Source organism: Ictalurus furcatus, chromosome 26, assembly GCF_023375685.1.
Source record: "Ictalurus furcatus strain D&B chromosome 26, Billie_1.0, whole genome shotgun sequence".
Taxonomy (NCBI): domain Eukaryota; kingdom Metazoa; phylum Chordata; class Actinopteri; order Siluriformes; family Ictaluridae; genus Ictalurus; species Ictalurus furcatus.
In genome coordinates, this window is record NC_071280.1 from 11,595,160 (window position 1) to 11,617,932 (window position 22,773).

Sequence of the window (22,773 nt, forward strand, 5' to 3'; positions counted from 1 at the left end):
TAAAACATTACATTCATTAACCCTTATCCATTTATAGTTAGGTTTATTGTTGTGAAAACAAGTACATGAAACAAGTTAGTTCCTGTTAACACTTACATTATAACAACTATAAATAATCCATTCATCCATCCATTTTCTGTACCACTAACCCTAACCCTTTCCCAGGGAGCTCAGGGCACACCCAGGGGACACCCAGGATGGGGTACATCACAGGGCACAATCACACACATTCACATACTACAGACAGTGTGGAAGTGCCAATCAGCCTCCATGTCTTTGAATTGGAGGAGGGCATTGGGGTTCCCAGTGGAAACCCTGTGCAAACTTTGTGCACACAAGGGGGAGCCGGAAATTGAACCCCCAAACCTTTTTTTACAGAGGCACTGTAAAAAAGAAAAGTTGACTTAACTTAAAATTTCAAGGCAACTTGCTGCACAGCTTTTTTGAGTTTACTCAACTCAAGGTTAAGAATTGAGTTAAGTGAAGTTAAGTTGAGTAAACTCAAAAAAGCTGTGCAGCAAGTTGCCTTGAAATTTTTAGTTAAGTCAACTTTTCTTTTTTTACAGTATGTTATGCAAATGTGCTAACCACTATTACATTGTTCCCCTGCTATAAATAATCATTTCCAAGAAACCACAAAGCCTTCTCTCCTGCCGACTTTCCTGTGTCTGAAATCTTTAATAGCTTTACCTCTGACTGTTACAAAGCCCTGATACTGGAGACTCCTTCCATGAATGTGAAATAAATGTCTCCTTACAGAAAACTTCCCCAAATCAAAAACTGCAGATTTTTCAATCCATTCATGAGAAGTTTCCGACACACAAGTCCCACTGAATTAGCTGTTACTACAGAAATAATAACGTATTAGAAAGAGTGCATTAATATAAACTGTATGAGCTGCTGTTATAGAAAATTACAGTAAGCAACACCTTCTGACTAATCAGAATCTAGAAATCAACAGTGCTGTGGTATAATTCATATTTTGGAAAAGAGGTCTGTTATGATAGCCCTTTCATGTTACTACATGCTTACTGCGAGTGATACTGGTTTATATGTTGACTTTCTGAGAAACTGTAAACTACATTGTTTACAGTTTTTCGGGTTTATCTAATTATCAAAGTGACTTTTAATTAGGGTATACAGTATTAGGAACAGGTTTAATATGTGGCCACTCAGATATAAATACCAGGATATTCTCAGGTATTTGAATAGAAACTTCATAGCATGACAGGAAGCTAAGATCAGCAGTGTGCCACTAAAATGGAAGCATGTCACTGAAATTGAAATTGCAGTATAAGATCTTGAGTTTTGGCTTTGGCGCATACAAGTTTTTCATGCATGCTATCTCTGTCTTCTTTGAAATTTAATATCCTGTGACCGGCTACGCCAAGCATCCAATCAATTCCCCCTCAGTGGTGTGCTTGGTAAACAAAACAGAAAGTACTTTTTCCCCCCACCAACCTACCATCAAGGGAGTCATATCTCTCTATAATACCAAGGCCAAGTATTTCATTTGCAAGCTTTTCAGTCTCAGTTTAACCAGAAAAAAATGATATGTGGCAAATAAATTATACTATTTGGAACTAATGTTCTGCATTTAAACAATTACTGAACCATGCCCACATTTCCTCTATCGATCTGCTGCCTAAATAAGGATGCTACAGATGAAACACTAAATACTGCTGAACTGCAAAAATATGTCTTCCTGGTCATAAAGCATGATAAAATCCCATGGAAATCCAATGAGCTACAGCACTACTGAAGTGAAACTGTTGAATATTATCCAGGCTGTAAACAAAAAAGCTTCAGTGAAATTAAAAGCTAAATCAAAACCAGAGTCACACAGTGGCTTTCTATGTGCATTAGTCAAAAGCGTCTGTGTTATTGTGAACATAAGTAGGATTACTGTCGCTGTAACTGAATCACATATTAGAGAGTCTGTGCTTGCATTAATATTTTGCTCCCAAGGCACAGCGGTCACTTAATATAAAGTGTGTCCACGGTTCATAGCTCTTATGTTCTGTTCAGAAGATGGCTCTATTTCGCTAATGAACATTTTGTGCATGCATGTGACTTCATTATGTGCATATATACCCACCAGCGACTAATAATAGGAGCATCTGTACCCCTGCTTATACATGCATTTATCCAATCAACCAATCATGTGGCAGCACCACAGTACATAATATCATGTAGATCTAGTTCATTTTCACTCACAGCAGTCTCTAAAGTTTACACAGAGTGTTGCGAAAAACAAAAAACATCCAGTGAGTGGCAGGTGGAAATGCCTTGTTAATGAGAATGGTCACTCTTTACAACTGTGCTGAGCTGAAAAGCATCTCAGAACACACAACACATCAAGCCTTGAGGTGGATGTGCTGCAACAGCAGGACACTCTTAGACAAGAACATGAATCTGAGGCTACACTGAGAACAGATTAACCAAAAACAGACAGTTGAAGAGTAGGTCTGGGCCCACCGATGGCTCGTAGGACTTTAAATACCTGTAAGATGGTTTCCTGGGTCTTCATGTTCGCCTCCTCAGCCTCATGTTGCTTGATTGTGGCCTTTTCAAAATTGTCTCGGAGAGTCACCAGCTCGGAGAGTAGCTTGTCTCTCTCAGCCGTCAACTGCTCCTTGATTTTCAATAGCTCGCCCACACTGCAAAACAAAAACCCATTCAGAGCAATTATCCGTGGCTTTTTAGCACAGCCGAAGCATCAATTAGCACTTGGACGACATGCAGAACTGGGTTCTAAGAAATATGCATACAAGCTGCTTACAGTATATGAGCACCACTAGAGTCCATTTAATATGGTGCAGGGCTCTACAGTGTGACCATTTCAGTAGCATTTGCAACTGAAAAGTACTTTGTATGACTGTGAATAAATATTTAGTCGTACCGATGCGAGTGACCTGTTCAGATTTGCATAATACAATTGTAATAAAAACTACAACTCCAAAATGCATCTACACCGAGCAACAGTTACTTTCACACTGATTTTCATCACCTTAGTCAACTTAACAAGTGTGCAAATAATGCAAAGAAGCCATTATGATGACAAGAGTAACACTGTATATCATCTATGTCTCTCAACTTGCCGATCTCACAATCCGCCATCTTATATTGATCACGCAAAATGACCTGAACCTGTGACTGTGACATGGTCGTGCAGACACAGCGAGTAAATTAATAATAATGCTAATGCTACAAGGTTGAGTGTAATTCAGACTTCTTCATTAAATAATTCCTCACGAATCATAATCAAGAGTAGCAACTGTTCTGTCTGTAAACATATAGTACGCTGCCTGTCTCCTTCACTCTCTTCACCAACTCTAATAGACAGCTATTAGACAGCTCTAATAGACAGTGTCTAATAGACACTTCATTTAAGCTCACGGTTGCCAAATATCACAAAAGTCAACTACAGTTTTCATGTTTTGATTTAAACCCCAAAAAATACAATATTATCAGCATACATGGCAACAATGTAATGGGGGACTCCTTTTAGGAAGGAACAACTGATCAAACAAAAAAATAAAATAAAATGTAAAGACAGAAAATTTGCTTAGTTATAAATAAATAATTTAATATAAAAATAGATATAATAAATTCATAAAATATAAATAAAATGATAAATGAAATAATGTTTAGTTTATATGGGTTGCATTTAATATCAATTTGACATTAAGCTTAGTAGGCTATTTCCTTAGATGCTATTAGCTGTCTTTTTCCTAATATGGATCATTTTTATATTAGTCTATGTTTAATTAAAACCCTTTATTGTTTAAGATATTTAAAAAATAAATATTTTATGCTTGTTTATTCATCAATTAACCAACAGTATCTCATTGCTATTTGTTTACAAGGTGGAACAGGTTAATGGTTGTTGTTTTTTTGTTTGTTTTTTTTGCATACAGTCTATAAAATTAACTGAAAATATTACATTTAGTTTATCAGAAGGTAAATTAATTTGTCACGGCTCTACACTATGTTAATAAATGCTGTTATAATTGACCAGCTCAAGTTTTTTCTTGCCTACTTGTGCATTATATAGTCGCACATTATCGTTACAATCTCTAAAAAAAATAAACAAACTTCAACAGTGCTCCTACATTTTTGACTCTGTACCTAAAATTTGTAATTAGGAGCACAAGTTCCCCTAAAAAATTGTTACCATAGAGCCCTGTGGTTCCGTACTAATTTGTACTGTTTGTATTTCCTGCACTTTTGATCATTATAATCAGAATTTTTTTTATATAGCTTAAACAGTTGAGTGCAAAAGTTTGCATACCCCTCAGACACAATAGATATTAACTTCCCAGCTTAATATCCAGTTATTCTTCACAGTTTCATTTTATTTGGTACGTACCATATTTTGATTTATTTAATATTGAAACCAATAAGACTAAATGTATTAATAGTATAAAATATAAAGATATGCCAGTTTAAAAGTTCTGAATGTGATATAAATATTCTCTAATAGCTTGTTTGCCCACCCTTTGCCTTTTGTATCTTCTGAACAGATTTTGGATCCTCTAAGATGTAATATTCTGGATACCGAGAAAGTCATGGCAAAGATTCCTTTTAAATGGATTTTGGCATATATAGTTGTTACTTGAATACTACATTTTTTCTATGTAAATTACAAAAGGGAGCACCCATCCATCCATCCATCTTCTATACCGCTTATCCTACAGGGTCACAGAGAACCTGGAGCCTATTCGAGGGAGCATCAGGCACAAGGCGGGATGCACCATGGACAGGGTGCCAATCCATCGCAGGGCACAATCACATACACATTCACACACCCATTCATACACTACGGACACTTTGGACATGCCAATCAGCCTACCATGCATATCTTTGGACTGGGTGAGGAAACTGGAGTACCCAGAGGAAACCCCCGCAGCACGGGGAGAAAATGCAAACTCCACACACATAGAGCAGCAGCGGGAATTGAGCCCTCAACCCTGGCAGTTTGAGGTGAACGTGCTAACCACTAAGCCACTGTAAGGAGAGCACCATTTTCTTTTCTTTTTTCTTTTTTTTTCCACCCAGAAAGCATGGGGGATGCAAACTTATGCTCTCAACTGTATAATATGTAAAATACATAATAATACAAATTATGGAACTCAAGCCAATTTTATCTTTGGTTTTAAACACCAGGAGCTCTGACTGATAGCATTAACTCCTGCTGGTGAAAAAGCAAATGACTGACATATTCAAATCCTTTTGAATATTTTTATTATTTATTTATTTATTTATTTATTTATTTATTTATCTATTTATTTATCTATTTATTTATTTATTTGAGCTTGAATATGTCAAGGAGGAAGAACAATGTATATGGAAATAAATAGAGAGTTTTGTCTCTTAAAGTGCATCTACAAAGTGGAACAACAATGTGGGTGTTTCTAATAAAGTGTCCAGAAAATGCACTTAGTGTTTACCCCAACAAAGCTATGGTGTCTGATACACTTGTACCAGCACTACTAGCTAGAATGTGACCTGCAGTATATGATGGGCCACCTGCACTATGACGGAAGCAGCCTAAAAGCACATAAACCTCAAACAATGATTACGAACTATGCCATAAACTCTACAGAGCACTAATCATATTTCAGGGGCAGTTGGGAATATATTTTGATAAAAGTATCTTTGTAATTTGTGCAGATCACCACAGATAACCTAATCTCCAATGCCATAACCTAAATCCATTCATAATGGTAATCTGCTATGGAGAACTCAGAAGTTATTATTCAGACTTGAAAAAACTAATATTATTATTTATTACTATTACATACAAAGTATGTTATAGAATATATAGTATATTATATTACATCATAAATAAAGAATAGCTGTAATTTCACTGGCATAGTGTGTGCGTGTGTGGTCTGGGAGAACAGCCAAAATAGACAAAAAATTGGGTTTTGGACAAAATCTTTTTCTGTCTATAACATGATTTGACCCTTTACCTATAAGAAACTGTAATATATTTTACCAATACCAATGCAGAAAACTTTTTATTTACTTCGGAAATTTACTCTTCCCTAGGCTAACTTCCTGCAATGTTAGGTAAGGAGTCAGTTTATCAAATGCAGTGGTAAAAATCTTTCAGGCCGCCTGCCTAAAAGATGTGTAAAATCTTGCTAGCTACTGTAAGTGTGATTTCCTCACACACTGAAAGTCACGTTTTGGTTAAGTTGTTGGATAGTTATGTATTTTAGTGAAACAGATATAAGCCCAAACAATTCAGTTCAGTGTAATCAGATACTAGCTGTCAAAATGTTTGCGATGCTTCTGCATTTCCTCCCTTTGTACTGTTACTTTAAAATGCTATTTTACTTCAGGTTTTCCGTAGTTTTCAGACCTATATATATATATATATTTAATGTCAAAATGTCACCATATTAAGATTTTCCCAGGCTGACACACACAGTATAACACTCATTAATATACTAATGAGCAGAGGATTTAACCCCAGTCCGATTAGTATTTAGCTCAGCCCACTTGTCATCAGATCACACATGACAAATCTTAATATCAAGTCTAATAATCTGAATGGGCCCTAATCCAATTTATAGATAAAATACTAAGTAACATCTTTTAAAACGCACTACATCTCAGAGCATGTAAATCTGAATTTTTAGGTATTGGCTAACTATAACCATGTTTACATCACACACTCACCTCTGCACTTCAGCTTTGGATACAACAACTTCTTGCTCGACAAGTACAGTAAGCCTGTTTATTTCCTGCTGTAGAGTCTTAATTGTGTCTTTAGCAATCTTCTCCTTTTCATGGGCCGCATCCACCATTTCCCAAGCCTTTTCGATTTCCTAAGAAACAGAGACTAAATTCAAGCTTAAAGCATACTGTATTATCTAATATGATATAAGAATCATCTGTTGCTATAAAGTTTCTTTCTCTTTACAAATGTTATTTTTCTGGTGAATTTATTTACAACATAGTTGTATCCAACAATGTTTTAGTTTCTTTTCATTTTACACACCTATAATGTTTCCTCGTACTTATGCTGTCCCTGTTTATTTTATATATCCTCAATCCAGTGGTTAGTTTAAAGGTGCATTAGGTAGGATTTCTCAAAATTAGTCAAGATAAGGCCTCCATTGGTTGAGCAGGTGGAGTTGAATAAGATTTATTTTTGTCTATAAAATGATAGACAGGATGGCCATGTAAACACAACCATGCATAAGGCAGTTTTACAACGGGGTTTTGTGTTTTTTCAGCCATGTAATACTTTTGTCCTGAGGTCAGAGCTTAAACCATCTGTTTTATTTAAATCATGTTCTATATTTTCCAGCTGATTCATATTATTAGTAAGAAAAAAAATCAACTATTGCACCTTTAATCCTCAGTGGCTTCCTATTCATGTTGTTAGTGCCCCATATGCGGTATTATATAATAAAACTAAACTTATGACTGTATTTCTGTTGCATTATTTTGTTTAAAGATCTTTTTTTTTCATTTAGTACTGCCCTTCAGATGCTACATAAGCTATTTACATGTTTCCCAAAAGACAAAATAATAGTTTACACCGATCATCCTGTTCAAAGTTTTACACCCCCTGGCTCTTAATGCATCGTGTTGCATTCTTGAGAATCAGTTGGTTCAAAAACTGGTTAATTTGTGTAAATTCAGTTATAATTGTGTCTTGTGGACTATATGTAAACGTTGTTATGTGAAATAGCTTGTTTGGGGCAGTACTAAATAAAAAAACAACAAAATGCTATTTTTATGATCCCTCTTCTTTAAAAATTAAAAAAAAAATTTAAAAATTTTGTTAATATTTTGTAGATTCTACAAGGCGTATGTAAACTTATGACCTCAACTGTAAGTACAAAATATGTAAGGATATGAAGGATATGTTTTTCTTTTTAATAATCTAATTAGAAAAGGCTCAGATCATAATCACTCCAATTAAGCTCTTGTCGCACAAAATATTTTCATTTTACAAATAATACCAGCACTGAATATGAAGGTCACACCAACAAGGAATAAATTAGACAGAGTTTAGAGCTAGCCAAGGATTTTTTAATTTGTTATTTTATTCAAATTTGCATTTGCATTTCATTGTAAAAGACTTAACAAATCTGTCATTCAAATCTTAACCTCTTAACCACAATTTGTTTTTCTGAAGCAGATAATGAGCACCATTTTCATACCTAATCCTTTTTTGCTCATACTATACCTTTTTTAGTGGCATAATGGTGGCCTGGTCTTCATGAGACAGCTTCAATGCCGCCTCCACTTTGACAGCGTTGGCCCTTATCTCTGCTTTCAGCTCTCGGCATTTTGTCATCAGCCTGTTTTCATTCTCATGTGAGTTCTTCAGGGCTGTGATGAGCTTTTCATGTTCCGCCCTGAACTTAAGATCCAGACTGTTCTCTCCTGCCAGTTCATTCAACACATCCTGGAACTCCTTCTCAAAAGCTTCAAATGAGTTCTCTTCCACTGCCGGCTTCTGAGCTTTCTCCTACACCAAGAGCACACAAAAGGAATTGCGAGCTAATTTTCTGTTTCTCTAAATGCACGGACACAATTATAATCCTGTAACAGTGACACAGTAACTTCACGGTTGGTTTGCTTATCTTGAAATAAAGTAAAACCACAAAACTACATATGATAAATTATGCTTAAAAACAGGGAGCATGAAAATAATTACTTTATTGAAGGAAGAATTGTTTATACAAATTCAAACATTAGACTACATCTTCAAATGAAAGGTCCATGGAAATGTGAAAAATATGGCTGACTGAACAGGAATAGGACTACTCTGGAAATTATAGTCATTTTGTGAGGCTCGGTAACATGGTAATAATATTGAAAATCATAACAAAATGTTCCAATACTATTGTGATAAGAAAATTCAATATTGGCTAAATCACGTGATCATTGCTGAGAAACTCAGTACTCAATAATAATAATAATAATAATTTGCACTTACACAGCTCTTACATCGCTACTCTGTGAACTTTGTTCCTCTAGCACTCATTTAAAATAATCTTGTATGGTAGGACTACTTGTATTGTTCTGTGCTCGATATACCACTTTTCTTGTATTTCCTCATTTGTAAGTGGCTTTGGATAAAATCATCTGCCTAATGACTAAATGTAAATGTAGTCACTTTTAATCAGGCGACAGTGTGCAGACAATATTAAGATAACTTTACGATGAACTTGGATACGATTTTTTTTTTCTTCAATAGTGGTATTGAAATGGGATTTATTGTTGTGAATAATAGGTATGACCGACCGACCAGCCGACCGACTGACCGAAAGACAGATTAGATAGATTAGATAGATTGATGGATAGATGGATAGATGGATGGAAGGAAGGAAGGAAGGAAGGATGGATGGATGGATGGATGGATGGATAGATAGACAGACAGACAGACAGACACATAGACAGACAGACAGACAGACACATAGACAGACAGACAGACAGATAGATAGATAGATAGACAGACATACAGACAGACAGGTAGACAGACAAACAGACAGACAGACAGACAGATAGATAGATAGATAGATAGATAGATAGATAGATAGATAGATAAATAAAGCCTAAACCAATGGAATCGTGTTGTCCCAAATTACCAAAATTGAAATTAAAAATGGTTGTTAGGGTGTTTGCTTGATAAATAGCAAGAAAGCTTAGACACCTTGAAAATTCAAATAGCATCCCAATAATTAATATCTAAATTAATCCGAGTTTACAATAGGCAAAAGTTTAATGTGAAAATACTCTGGGTTGTGTATATGTATATATATATTCTTTTGAAAGTAGACAATAGTTAGCAATTTTAAGGTGTTTACTTGGTCTAACTGATTTCTATAAAGCAGAAAATATGAAAATAACTGTTGTAGATTTTTTCTTTCTTTTTTTAGTTACTGCTTTGGGCAGTAGGCAGTGTTTAGGACAAGGTAGTTGTATGGGAGTCTTGGTGTCACTTTGTGGTTATTTTTAGTAGATTAAGCCATGTTAAACTTTTTATGTTAAGCATTTTATCCTTAATTGAATTTAATAGAGAAATTTAATTTGTAAATGTATTTCATAATTAGTTTATCTGTCTGTAAGGCTTTAGGTGATCTTAGTTATACAGAGATTATTTAACGTTTAATTGTCTTGGTTTCGTTGTGTTATTTATAAAAACGAATTCAAAACAAGTCGATTTTCAGTTCAATGTGCAATTTTCATATTGTTTTAATATAGGTTTAATACATACGTTTTAATAACCGTTTTATGCATACATTTAACTATTTCACACATAGTTAAACGTAGTTTCTTATCTCTGATGGGTGTAAGATCATTAAGTTCTATTATCTATCATGGAGGAGCAGTATAAACCAGCCGGGGAAACATTCAAAGTTTCTTATCCTACCTCCATTATGCACGTTTTCAGCGTCTGTTCCGAAACTTATATGCGTCTATCAACCAAGAGCTTCAGTATTTTATAAATCTACAGTTTAAAATGTAAAGTAAAGCTGACTATCTTTTTTATCTCGCTGTTTATGAAATGCGTCTCTGTTGCTATGCAACCGCGTGAAGGTCCCGCCCCCTTCCTGCAGTCCAGAATCGTGCTCTGATCCCTATTCCCTACACACTATAAAAGCTTTTTCTCATCCCCTATAGACTCTTCTGGCAACTCTTACAGTGCATTTTAGGATTTGTTAATATGTTTTAGTTTTCAACCTAATGCATTCTTCTTCTTCTTCTTCTTCTTCTTCTTCTTCTTCTTATTATTATTATTATTATTATTATTATTATCGTCAGCAATGTGTGTGAAGAGGATCACTTAGTGATAGCTGTTTCCGAGATGCATACAGAATTAATATCTAAATTAACCCGAGTTTACAATAGGCAAAATATTAATGTGAAAATACTCTGGGTTGTATTTATTTTTATATAGTTTTTATTATTATTATTATTATTATTATTATTATTATTATTCTTTTTAAAGTAGACAGTAGTTAGCAATTTTATGGTGTTTACTTGGTCTAACTGATTTCTATAAAGCAGTAAACATGAAAATAACTGTTGTTGGTTTTTTTATTTTATTTTTTTTTTAGTTACTGCTTTGGGCAGTAGGCAGTGTTTGGGACAAGGTAGTTTTATGGGAGTCTTGGTGTCACTTTGTGGTTATTTTTAGTAGATGGTGAGCTTAGTTATATAGAGATGATTTAATGTTTAATTGTTTTGGTTTCGTTGTGTTATTTATAAAAACAAATTAAAAACAAATCAATTTTCAGTTCAGTGTGCAATTTTCATATTGTTTTAATATACGTTTTATGCATACGTTTAACTATTTCACACATAGTTAAACGTAGTTTCTTATCTCTGATGGGTGTAAGATCATTAAGTTCTATTATCTATCATGGAGGAGCAGTGTAAACCAGCCGGGGGAACATTCAAAGTTTCTTATCCTACCTCCATTATGCACGTTTTCAGCGTCTGTTCCGAAACTTATATGTGTCTATCAACCAAGAGCTTCAGTATTTTATAAATCTACACAGTTCAAAATGTAAAGTAAAGCTGACTATCTTTTTTATCTCGCTGTTTATGAAATGCGTCTCTGTTGCTATGCAACCGTGTGAAGGCCCCGCCCCCTTCCTGCAGTCCAGAATCGTGCCCTGATCCCTATTCCCTACACACTATAAAAGCTCTTCCTCATCCTCTATAGACTCTTCTGGCAACTTTTACAGTGCATTGTAGGATTTGTTAATATGTTTTTAGTTTTCAACCTAATGCATTATTATTATTATTATTATTATTATTATTATTATTATTATTATTATTATTGTCAGCAGTGTGTGTGAACAGGATCACTTAGTGATAGCTATTTCCGAGATGCACACAGAATTATTTCCTCCCTCCCCCCGACAAAACAAGCTGCTTATAGCATTCAAAGCAAATGATCCAAACGACAGCGTCATTAATTTCATGTGATTTTGTTTTTCTTGTTGATCTTTACACTAGGTGGCAGCTTTACACAAATCGTTGGTCAAAGAGCACAAGCCCTCAGTCTCAATCTGAATAACGACTCATACTGTACAACCTGGACATTATGGCCTGCACTGGTTCAGTAATGTAATCCTGCTTCAAAATTCACTGAAGGAATGAAGGTGAAACAAGCAATAAATTCTTACTACTGTGGGAATTCCTCTAAGATTATGTAATTTAGGAAGTTGGGTTAGAGAAGCCTCAAAGTTTGCAAAGCTGTTATCAATTCAACAGGTGGCTGTTTTGAAAAAAAAATTTAAAAAAATCTAAAGTATTTGAAGGTCTTGATTTTTTCAACATGTTTCTTTTGTATTATTTATATAACCCATATTTATATTATTTCGATGTTATTTATATAAGTTATACGTTACTGGCAATTTTACTGACCAGTAAAGTACTGTCAATGTGCAATGTACTATTCTGTAAAAGATTTACTACTTTTACATTGTAGCCTACTTTTAGAGCAAAAATAATAAAAATTGCAGTAAAGACACAGTAAAATTACAACTTTTGTTTGCTAAATTACAATGTTACTGTTAAAAATGACAGTTTATTAAACATACAGTTTAGCACCATGTAATAATTTTAACTGGCAACTAAGATCTACAGCAATTTACTGTACATTTTATAGTAACTTGTTTGCAGTGTAGGTGTTCAAACTCTAGACTGGTGTCCTATGTGCTATATTTATTACATACTGTATAATATGCTTCCACAGCTATATACACTGGTTGTAAAGAGAAATTATTTGAGGTACTGTATTTTTTTTTTAGGTTTTCCTCTGTAGTTTGGCCATTCTCCTCTGACCTCTCTCATGAACAAGGTTTTCTGCCCATAGAACTGCCACTCACTGGATAATAAGATAAGGTAAGATAAGATAAGATAAGATAAGATAAGACTTTATTGATCCCATGGGGAAATGAGAGCATTCCGGCAGCATACATCAACAACAAGGCACAAAATACACCTATGAAATAAAGTAAGAATAAAAATAAGATAAAAGTAAAACGAAAATTGAATATATTAAAAAATAAAATAAAATTTGAAAGTACAAATAGTAAAAATATGCATAGCATTGATATATTATAAAAGTATACTTATAAAGTATGTATCATATACAGCTATACTGTAACTATGCTAAGATGCAAAAAGTACGTTATATTGTTTTGCAGTTCTATATAGGCTAGTGGAACACTTATATATGCAGTGTTATCTACAGATGAGACATCCACAGATGGGGTACTTACAGTTGCCATGGATGCTTTTTTATTATTATTATTTTATTTGTGTTTTTGTTTGTTTTTGTTGCCTCCTGTACTGTTTCTTGTTTCAAACTCTAGAGAATGTTACATGTGAGATCAGCAGTTTCCGAAATACTTAAACCAGCCTATCTGACACGGTCCAAGTCACTAGGATCACAATTTTCTCCGTTCAGATGTTTGATATGAACATTATCTAAAAACTTATGACCTGTATCTGTTGCCACATGATTGGTTAATCGGATAATTGCATGAATGTCCAGAGGTAGGCTACACGTGTTCCTATTAAAGTGGCCGGTGAGTGTACTGTTCTAAAGTCGGTTTATAGGCTAAAATAATGTCAGCTTAAGTGTAATGACAATTTTAGCCCAATAAGACATGTGCTCGGTTGCTCAGTGATGATAGCTTAAAAGTTCTAATAAATACCCAGAATATTATAGTAGCCTACACCTTATAATAATACGCTTAGTGTTTGAACAATTGTCTAGATGCAAAAAAAAAGGACAGACAAGATCAGATAGGCAGGAAGAAATAGCGAAACCGCTTTTTTTCCTCTTCCTTTCCCATTTCAGGTCGTTCTCGACTTCAGTGGCTGCTCGGCTGTAGAATAGAGCGCGCGCCTCCGACACCCTGCTAATCGCGCACTTCCGGATCATCACATTTATTCCACAAAGAGTGGCCGAGAGGACCTACATTATATCCAGAGCTTAATTTATTGCCGAACTGCAGCTTCAGGAAACTGGTATTACCTCTCAGTCATGGGAAACAGCGTGTCCGGAATCCCACCGCTCCAGAGAGGATATCACAACAGATTTCACAGACTTCACAACTCCCATAAAGGTCAGTGACTTTGGTGTTCATTCTCATGGGATGACTGAAAACCTCATTCGTCTGTCCGGTGTTATGTTATCGCCTCCAAATTTCCATATGCTCAACGTAAATACATCTAGTCTGACTTTTTTTTCATGATTGCTTGGATCTCAATTGAGACTGCGCTGTTATTTATAAACGCACCCAAATTTATTTCATTTACCAGCTCTTCGTGCTTCCTTAATTCCTTACCTTGGCAACTTGTTGCATTCATTGTGGATTATGTAAATCCGGTGGTGCTGAAGGACAGCGCTCGCGCTGGGGGGCAAATGGGACAAAGGGTGTTTCTCAACCAGCTCCCTAGCTCAGTCGGTAGTGAATCAGTACGCTGTATGGTTGACTACACATTGGGACACTGATAACTGAATTTCCAGCGACATGACTAAGTATTAGCGTTATAAAACCTCACCAAAAACAAAAAAAATATTAAATTTTTTATGTCTTATAAATTTGTTAGCTTAATAATCACACATATTTCTGTCATAATATGTCAAGCAGGATTGTAAACTACCTAGTGGATTAAAAAAAATAATTAAACATTAAACACAAAAGTCGTTAGACTCAAAGAAACCATATATAGAATGTCAAATAAAGTTAAAAATCGCTAATGTACATAAGAATTTGAGAGCTAAAACAAAGATAACAAGCTACTTACATTTGTAGCCGGAAGTTGGCTGAGAGTTCATCCCCCATTTTTTTCAAACTGAGAGAAAACAAAACGTCATTTCCAGTAAAGGGACATAGTGAGCATAGATGCTCCCTGGTTTTTTGTGGTGCATTGTGGGATTTTTTTAACAGAACAAATGTTCCAGTGCATTGGAAGATTGTGCAATTGAGACAGCCCTTAAAATGGTCAACTCCCTGATCAGTGCCCTGACTACTGAACTAGGGAGCTGGTTGAGATGCACCCAAAGGTTGCACGTGCCCATGTTTCCAAGTAATTATAGGCAGGACAGTCACTGCCTTGGGGGCCTTAAGTGCAAGGATGTCATACTTTATTCATTCAGGAATAATTTAGAAAAAAATGGTTAATGGCTGTCATGTTCTGTATATTATATGCATTTTTCCTGTGTGTTCTGCTACACTATAAAATACTGGGTTAAATCTGACCCCACTTGAGTCATTTCTGTAAAGCAGTGCTAAGTCAGGCTGGAGCAATGTATAGCAATGTCACTGATTCAATCTTGAGCTCAGGTTACTGTCTTCATGGAGTGTCATATGTTCTTTTTGTGCCTGTATGGGTTTCCTCAGGGTTCTCCAGTTTCATCCCACCTCCCAAAAACATGCATGTAAGTGAACTAGTTACTCTTAATTGCCATTAGGTGTGAATGAGTGTGTGCATAGTGCCCTGTGATAGACTGGCATTCCACCTGGATTGTATTCTTGCCTTGCAACCATCACAAGCCTGATCAGGAAAACTCAAAATAATGAGTACTTGGTCACATATACACATATAACACAATATATGTTGGGATAATTTGACTACAGACTGTTGAGTTAGGTGTAGAACCCAACCTGCTGAGTTGCTCTGGGATCCTGAACTTGTGTTTCTGTCTGTACAGAATTTCATATGTTCTCCCCATGTTCCTGTGGGTTTCCTCCATGTTGTCCATTTTCCTCCAATCTCCCAAAAACATGCAGGTAGGTTGATTGGCTATTTTAAATTGTCCTTTGGGGTCAATGTGTGTGTGTGTGTGTGTGTGCATGGTGCTATGCAATGGACAGGCAACTTATCTGGGGTGAATGTTTCCACTTTGCACAAAGAGTTACTGGGATTGGCTCTGGATCCACCTTGACCTTGACCAGTATAAAGCTGTTACTGTAGATGAATGAATGAATGCATGCATGCATGAATGAATGAAGCTTGCTTTTACTGATCCTGCTTTTACATTTACAATTCGTTTGCTACAAGGCCCATGTTAAATTGTTTTCACAAACCCTTAATCCACTTCTAATCTCCACTATATTAACTAACCAAAGGTTGGTTTAACATAATATGAAATAACAACAAAATGACCCAAATCTTCCAACACAGTTATTGGGTTATATAAATAGTCCTTCATACTTAGAGCTTATTACACTATAGTGAGGAAAATGTCCCTGGGAATTTAAATGGCATACTTCTGTAGGTTATAGAGGTAATAGTTTATGTTGCTGTTGCTATTGATTCCACTAAACAGCAATTTTTTTCCTCAGCTGTGAAATTATTGCAAAACTTCAAGAATTTAACAAATTGTTGATGGTTATTACAATATAATGATATATAATATAATAAATTGATGTTGTCCAATTCATAAAACTATATAAATCTTAAAGATACAATGGTCAATGACAGCAATTTATTGTGTTATCGTGTCATATATGAATGAATAGCTACTAAGTTGTGACAACACTGTGTAGCATGATAGGCAACAGATATCCAGCATTAACTGTTCATTATGCTAATTTAAAATGAATAAACATTGTGATTTTAAACAAATGGTTTTCACTCTATTCCACTTATTGTAGTAGTGAACTAGATGCTCAGGTGATTTAACTCATTCTTTAAAAAGCCGTAGGAGTTTTTATTAGTATCTAGAATGAATTATGAAAACAATGTCACTGATTTGTGTCCCTCTGAATTATGTTCCTCTGAATTGTGTATTAGCAGACGTCTGATTCTGAACATTGTCCTGCTGGGAGACGTGATGATAATTGCAGCTTTCATTAGCATGTAGTCATTATATTCAAATGAAGAGGTGACATAGGGAGGACTGATGAGTAGAGGCTTTAACAAGACACTGATATTTCACTCTATTAGCTTGTGGAGTCAGGGCCAAAGAGGTCTTCCAGAGGTTAATACTTTGGATGTTTCCATCGATGCAGAAGGGCATGAAGATGCCAACAACAACAACACCTAAATATATGATAATGGTTTTCTTATGCGCATATGCTCTTCTATCTCTTTGTATAAGCTGTCTGTATAATCTTTTTTTCTAATCTGATGTCAGTTTTGGTCCTTCACTTATAAGAATTAGTGTTCAAATTTGGCATTTGAATTTATAGATTTTGCAGAAACTTTCATGGAATGTTCAAAGAATCGTTGATTCACTTGAATAAGTATTAATTTATTTTTTAAATGTAAAACTACAGTGCAATCTGGTGATGGCTGGTTCTGCTATTAGATGGCAGGCTAAAATTAAAACGAATATCTACCAACAGCTTGACAGTGAAACTATTAAGGTTGAGCAATGCATTTTATTACTTTATATCAAATTATCAAATTATTTACATTGTTTTTGTCTGCAGTACTTGCTTCATGCCATGTTTTACTAAAAAAAACAAACAGAAAAGTTTCAAATACAAAACTGAGTTGTGAAAAAATGTTTTGTCATCTGTCTTTTTGTGTAATTTGTACTTTGATTTGCTTCTTTTTCAAGTTTAAAAATTTTTGCATTTTCAGATGTTTTCCAGATTTAATCAGGTACTTTTTCAGAATCTCCCTGTACTTGGCTGTACTTAGATGAGAAACAGCCCCACAACATTATGCTACCACCATCATGCTTCATAGTTGGGATGGTGTTGTTTTGGTGATGGGCCACGTTGGCATTAATGCCAAAAAATGTTCTACTCTGGTTTCATCTGACCAAAAAACCTTCTGCCACTTCTGCTGCAGGTCCTTCACGTGTCTTTTCGCAAACTTCAAACAGGATTCAAGATGAACCTTTTTGAGAAATGGCTTTCTTCCTGAAACTCTCCCATACAGCCAAGATGTGTACAATATCTTTGATATTGTTTTCGGGATGCACATGCTTTTTGCTGTTGCCCATAAAATCCTGTAAGTCTCTCGAAGTTGCAATTTGTTTCTGGGTGGCCTCTCTGACCAAATGTCTTGTTTTTCAGTCATCTAGTTTTGACGGATGTCCGTATTTGGCAGACTGTGGGTGTTACCATGCACTTTTCCACTTCTAAATTATTGAATGTATACCTTCCACAACTTTGTTGCAGAGTTGTTTTGGTCTTCTGATCGGAAGGTTGTGAGTTCAAATCCCTGAAAGCAGTGGCACTGAAAGCTGCCACTGCTGGGCCCTTGAGCAAGACCCTTAACCTTCAAGTGCTCAGTTGTATTAAATGAGATAAATGTAAGTTGTTCTGAATAAGAGTGTCTGCCAAATGTCATAAATGTAAATGCAATGTAAATGTAATCCTGGATGCAGACTCAAGTCCACTGACACCATTGCTACAGATGACATAGTGTTTCAGGAATTAATCCAGACAGATAATTAAAGATCTGGTAGTGATCTGCATGCTAAACTTGTGAATGAACTCGCAATTAGAACTTACTTAGCAGACTATGAGCTAGAGTAATTGTGGCTCAATAGTGTATTTGTGCATGTTGATGAGCATTCGTTAAAAAAAAAAAAAGCATTCTTCAATGGTTAGTTCTTAGCTTCCTTTAAAGGGAAGCACTCTATCATAGTGTTCTATCTAGAGCCTTTAATGGTTTAATAGACTTTTTTCTTCTATGTGTGTACTCCAGCATCAGTATGTGTCTGCAGAGCAAGGCAGCTATATCCTCCCAGCCGGGTTCTCTTTGACAACACAACATAGCATGTACAATACCGTTCCCATGGTGATTGCCATTAAGTATAATGGCAGAGCAATAATAACAGGAAACAGTGGGCTAAAGACAGAGCTGCGTGTTTGTGATGCAAAAAGAACACTCATGCTTATTCACATTTTTTTAAATAATAAACCATATAATTTAGACTCATCGTTGTGTGCCTCTCTCCAACTATAATCTATTTATCTGTTCTGCCCTTTCTCTGCAATATACAATAGGCTTACATCAAATTATAGGTTCCATTAAAAAAGAGATTGCTGTTTTTCTGCTTCTGAATTCTTATACTAAAATTACATTAAATGTTTGAGTACTGTAGTTTTTTGGGCAAAAAAAGAGAAAAGTTCTCGCTAATTTCTATCTAATTATCTTATGATGGATAATGGCTTCTTCTCTCATTCATCATTTCCTGTCAATGTTCAATGTCATATTAATGAGAAATCTAAATGTAGAGGTAGTGGAGACCATAAAAGTTGGACTCAAAAATTCAGAAAGCAATGCAGCTATACGATGCAGTTGTGCTGATTTACAGCAAAAACTCAGATCGGCTAGTTAATGATCCAGAAGTTGACAAGCTTTGGAAGCTGATGTGTTTGAGCTGAGTGTACAGATGAGGAGGTGAGACAGAACTGGATAGACTGAACAAAACTAAAGCAATGCTGCATCCCTCTCTTTATTCTCATTTTAGATGTTTTTAACTTACAGGAGTTAAAAAATAACAAGAACCCTTAAGGTCTTCTAGAACACACAGACAGCCTATGAATTTCTGACAACTAAAACTAAACTAAAACTTACTTAATCGTTGAATCTCAGCATATACAGTAATTATTTCATTTTGTTGTTACATTCCTGCTTGGAAATTAAAAGCTTTTTCTGCTCACAGTAATGTGTATGTACTGTATATACAAATAAATGAGCTCACCCAGTGGCTAGGATTTCAGGGGCTGGACAAAAGGCATTAAATGTTCGAAAACGAAATGAGACAAAAAAATAAAAAATCCCACGGTGAAAAACTACACTCCAGGCCCCCCAGCAGATATGTCAACAGTCACACTTTTTACATATAGTCAATCAAAATGTGAGATTAAATTCAAAATAAACTTGCAGAGGAAATCTTGGGGAATTGCCTTTGGGGTCATCAATCATGGGGTAGCTGTTGATAGAGAAAAAATGGAGATAATAGTAGCTGAATAGCACACTGCTGTTTTATGTTCCTATGCAGTATTACAGTTTATTACTGATTGCTCACTGGTTAATCTAGCCTGTGGAAATAAGAATCAGGGTCAAAGCTACTTGGGTATGATATAGTTGACTATTAGCTGGTTTTCATTTGAGGCTATTCATGTGTGGTCGGAAAATGTGATCTGTTACATTTAAAACTTTCTCTTTAGACCTATTTAAGCCCCAGACCATAAATGCAGAGTTCAGACTGAAAAAAATATTTGGCTCATTCACTTAAATACACTTAAACACGCATACACATATTCTGCATTTTTAGGAATGCCCTACAAATGCAGAGTTTGAGGCAAAGTTGCAACTTGCGATTCCTGACCTACAACCGGCAAAAGCCACCAAACACACCCCCTCAACTTGAAATTTCAACCTGTCAGCTTGGGGTAGTTTTTTCAACTACCAGTTCCTTCCCTGTACTTGGTTAACTCTATAACACTGACTATTCTAATCAGTGTTTTGAGAAGGTAATCACCAATATCACTAACTAGCTTGTTGCTAACACTACTGGCTATTGTGTGTTGTTGTTGCTGTATTACAATTTCATATTGCATGAATGTTTAAAGTTCACTATAGTAGAAAAGCACCAGAAGCCACTCAGGCATGTAACTGCAAACATGTGGTTAAATAAACTTTTTACAAGGTTTATGTGATCTAACAAAGCAAACAAAGCACACACTTTTGAAGAACTGTATATGTTTTGTTTAGTTTTGTTCCTTGTATATTTCATATATTACAACTTGCAAATTAACACTTACAAGGCACCACAAATGAAGCACACTGGGTAGGACCTCCATTTGCTCTCAGAACTGTACATTCATTCTGAGAATCTCCCAATGTACCACATCCCAAAGGTCATCCATTGGATTAAGATCAATTGAAGCACACTAAAGTTGTTCTCATGTTCATGGAACCAGTGGGAGATGACTTTGTGACATGGTACATTAACATGCTGAAAGTAGCCATTATAAGATCACGGTCAACTTTGGCCATAAATTGATGCATGTGGTCAGCAGCAATACTAAGATAGGCTGTGGCATTCACACAATGCTCAGTTGGTATTAAAGGCCCCAGAGTGTGCCAGGAAAACATTCCCCACCCCCTTACACCCTCACCAGCAGCCAAAACTATTAACACAAGGCAGATTATGTCCATAGAATCATGCTGTTGATGCCGAAATCTGACTCTACCATCTGCATACTGCAGAAGAAATCGAGATTTTTCAGAACAGGCAATGTTTTTTTTGCAATATTCATCTGTCTACTTTTGGTGAGTCTGTGCCCACTGTAGCCTCAGATTCTTGTTCTTGGCAGACAGAATTGGAACCCACTGTGGTCTTCTGCTGTTGTAGCTCATCCACCTTTAGGTTTGACATTTTGTGCATTTTGTGAAGCATGGTTACTTGAGTTCACTGTAACCTTCCTGTCAGCTCAAACCAGTCTGGCCATTCTCCTCTGACCTTTCTCATCAACAAAGTGTTTTAACAGGGAGAACTGCTGCTTATTGGATGTTTTTTTGTTTTCTGCACTATTCTGTGTGAACTCTTGAGTGTTGTGTGCATGAAAATCCTAGGAGATTAGCAGTTTCTAAAATACTTGGGTTTGGCTTTTTGCAGGAAATAAAATAAAATAAATAAATGAAAAAATAAATAAATAATATTTTAAATAATATTTTGATATCCTGAAATATTTTTTTATTTTATATATTATTTAATATAAAACAGTAAATGCACCATTTCTACATATAGTATGTATCTAGGCTGTTGTTGTGTTTGTGTTATGATGCTGTTGAATGAAAGAATTGAGTGATTCAGAATGTTTTTAACCCAAATAATTTGGTTTCTTTGACAAAATTATGTGCAAATTGGGGTCAGACCACTTCGTATCTCTGATTCAACCAACATTTTCAGTTTTTCCTCAGCCGTTATGTTTTAGACCTTAAATAAACAAAACAAAACTGGCAAAATAAATACTAATATGTATTTTAATACATATTTTCTATTATATTGAAGTATATTGTATTGAATATGAATATGGAATTTGTATTGCTAAAGTATTACATACTAGACAAAATGAATAGACTACATTTGGATGAATGTGCTTGTATGTCACTGTATTCTTGTATTTATTTTTACATAATGACAATATACGTGATAATAAGATCATATTCTTAATGCTGTTTCATTTGTATGCTGTTACTTTGTAAATATTACAATATCAATATTTTCTAATCATGTTTTTAGTGTAATACAGATGGAGGGGGGTCATTTGTGTGTGTGTGTGTGTGTGTGTGTGTGTGTGTGTGTGTGTTATTTAATTAGTTTTTGGCCCATTGGAATAATATTTGGGCTAGTTTTAGATGCCTATTTGGATGGCAACCCTGAGTATATGTGAGAAATTATTTACTAAAGTTGTTTTTGCCAGGTTTGCCAAAATTGAATTAATATTGCAAGTCCAAAACATAAATGACTGAGAAATCTGAAAAATGTTGGTTGTATTGGCAGAGACACAAAGTGGTCTGACACTATTTTAAGCTATTTCTGCCGAAGTCAAAAATTTCTGTGGCCAATATTCTATTGTACTTTTTAAAGTCTTTGGGTTAAACAGAATAATTAGGTTTTGCATTCTGAGAGAGTAATTAGTCATTGTTGATATGAATATGGACATTGGGGGTACTCGAAGCCCAGACTCAGACTCGAGTCCAATTATGAACGGACTCGGACTTGTCATGCACTCGGGTAAATTTGTACTCGAACTTGACACAGACTCAGACATTTTGGACTCTGTA

General features: G+C 35.3%; 1 protein-coding gene and 1 long non-coding RNA gene across 6 annotated transcripts in view; one reads left to right on the forward strand and one right to left on the reverse strand.

Annotated features, from left to right (window-relative positions):
- cfap58 (cilia and flagella associated protein 58) overlaps positions 1 to 11,578 on the reverse strand; it is a 139,031-nt gene extending 127,453 nt beyond the window's left edge. For 2 of the 5 annotated variants that reach the window (XR_008384746.1, XM_053615053.1), the window contains exons 1-4: positions 10,409 to 10,713; positions 8,216 to 8,500; positions 6,694 to 6,842; positions 2,504 to 2,660 (exon numbers count right to left, since the gene is read on the reverse strand). Coding sequence is in view for 3 of the 5 variants with exons in the window: in XM_053615053.1 (XP_053471028.1) it covers positions 2,504 to 2,660; positions 6,694 to 6,842; positions 8,216 to 8,500; positions 10,409 to 10,414 (597 nt within the window). In the remaining 2 variants the exon portion in view is untranslated. Of the gene's footprint in view, positions 1 to 2,503; positions 2,661 to 6,693; positions 6,843 to 8,215; positions 8,501 to 10,408; positions 10,716 to 11,454 lie in introns of those variants that run through there. The other 3 variants (XR_008384745.1, XM_053615051.1, XM_053615050.1) reach the window with 3 other exon arrangements.
- Positions 10,819 to 19,020, forward strand: LOC128601726 (uncharacterized). Its single transcript, XR_008384747.1, has 6 exons — positions 10,819 to 11,182; positions 12,004 to 12,149; positions 12,801 to 14,126; positions 15,408 to 15,445; positions 15,719 to 15,797; positions 17,812 to 19,020. It is a non-coding gene; the product is annotated as an uncharacterized LOC128601726 (long non-coding RNA).
- Positions 19,021 to 22,773: the final 3,753 nt, after the last annotated feature.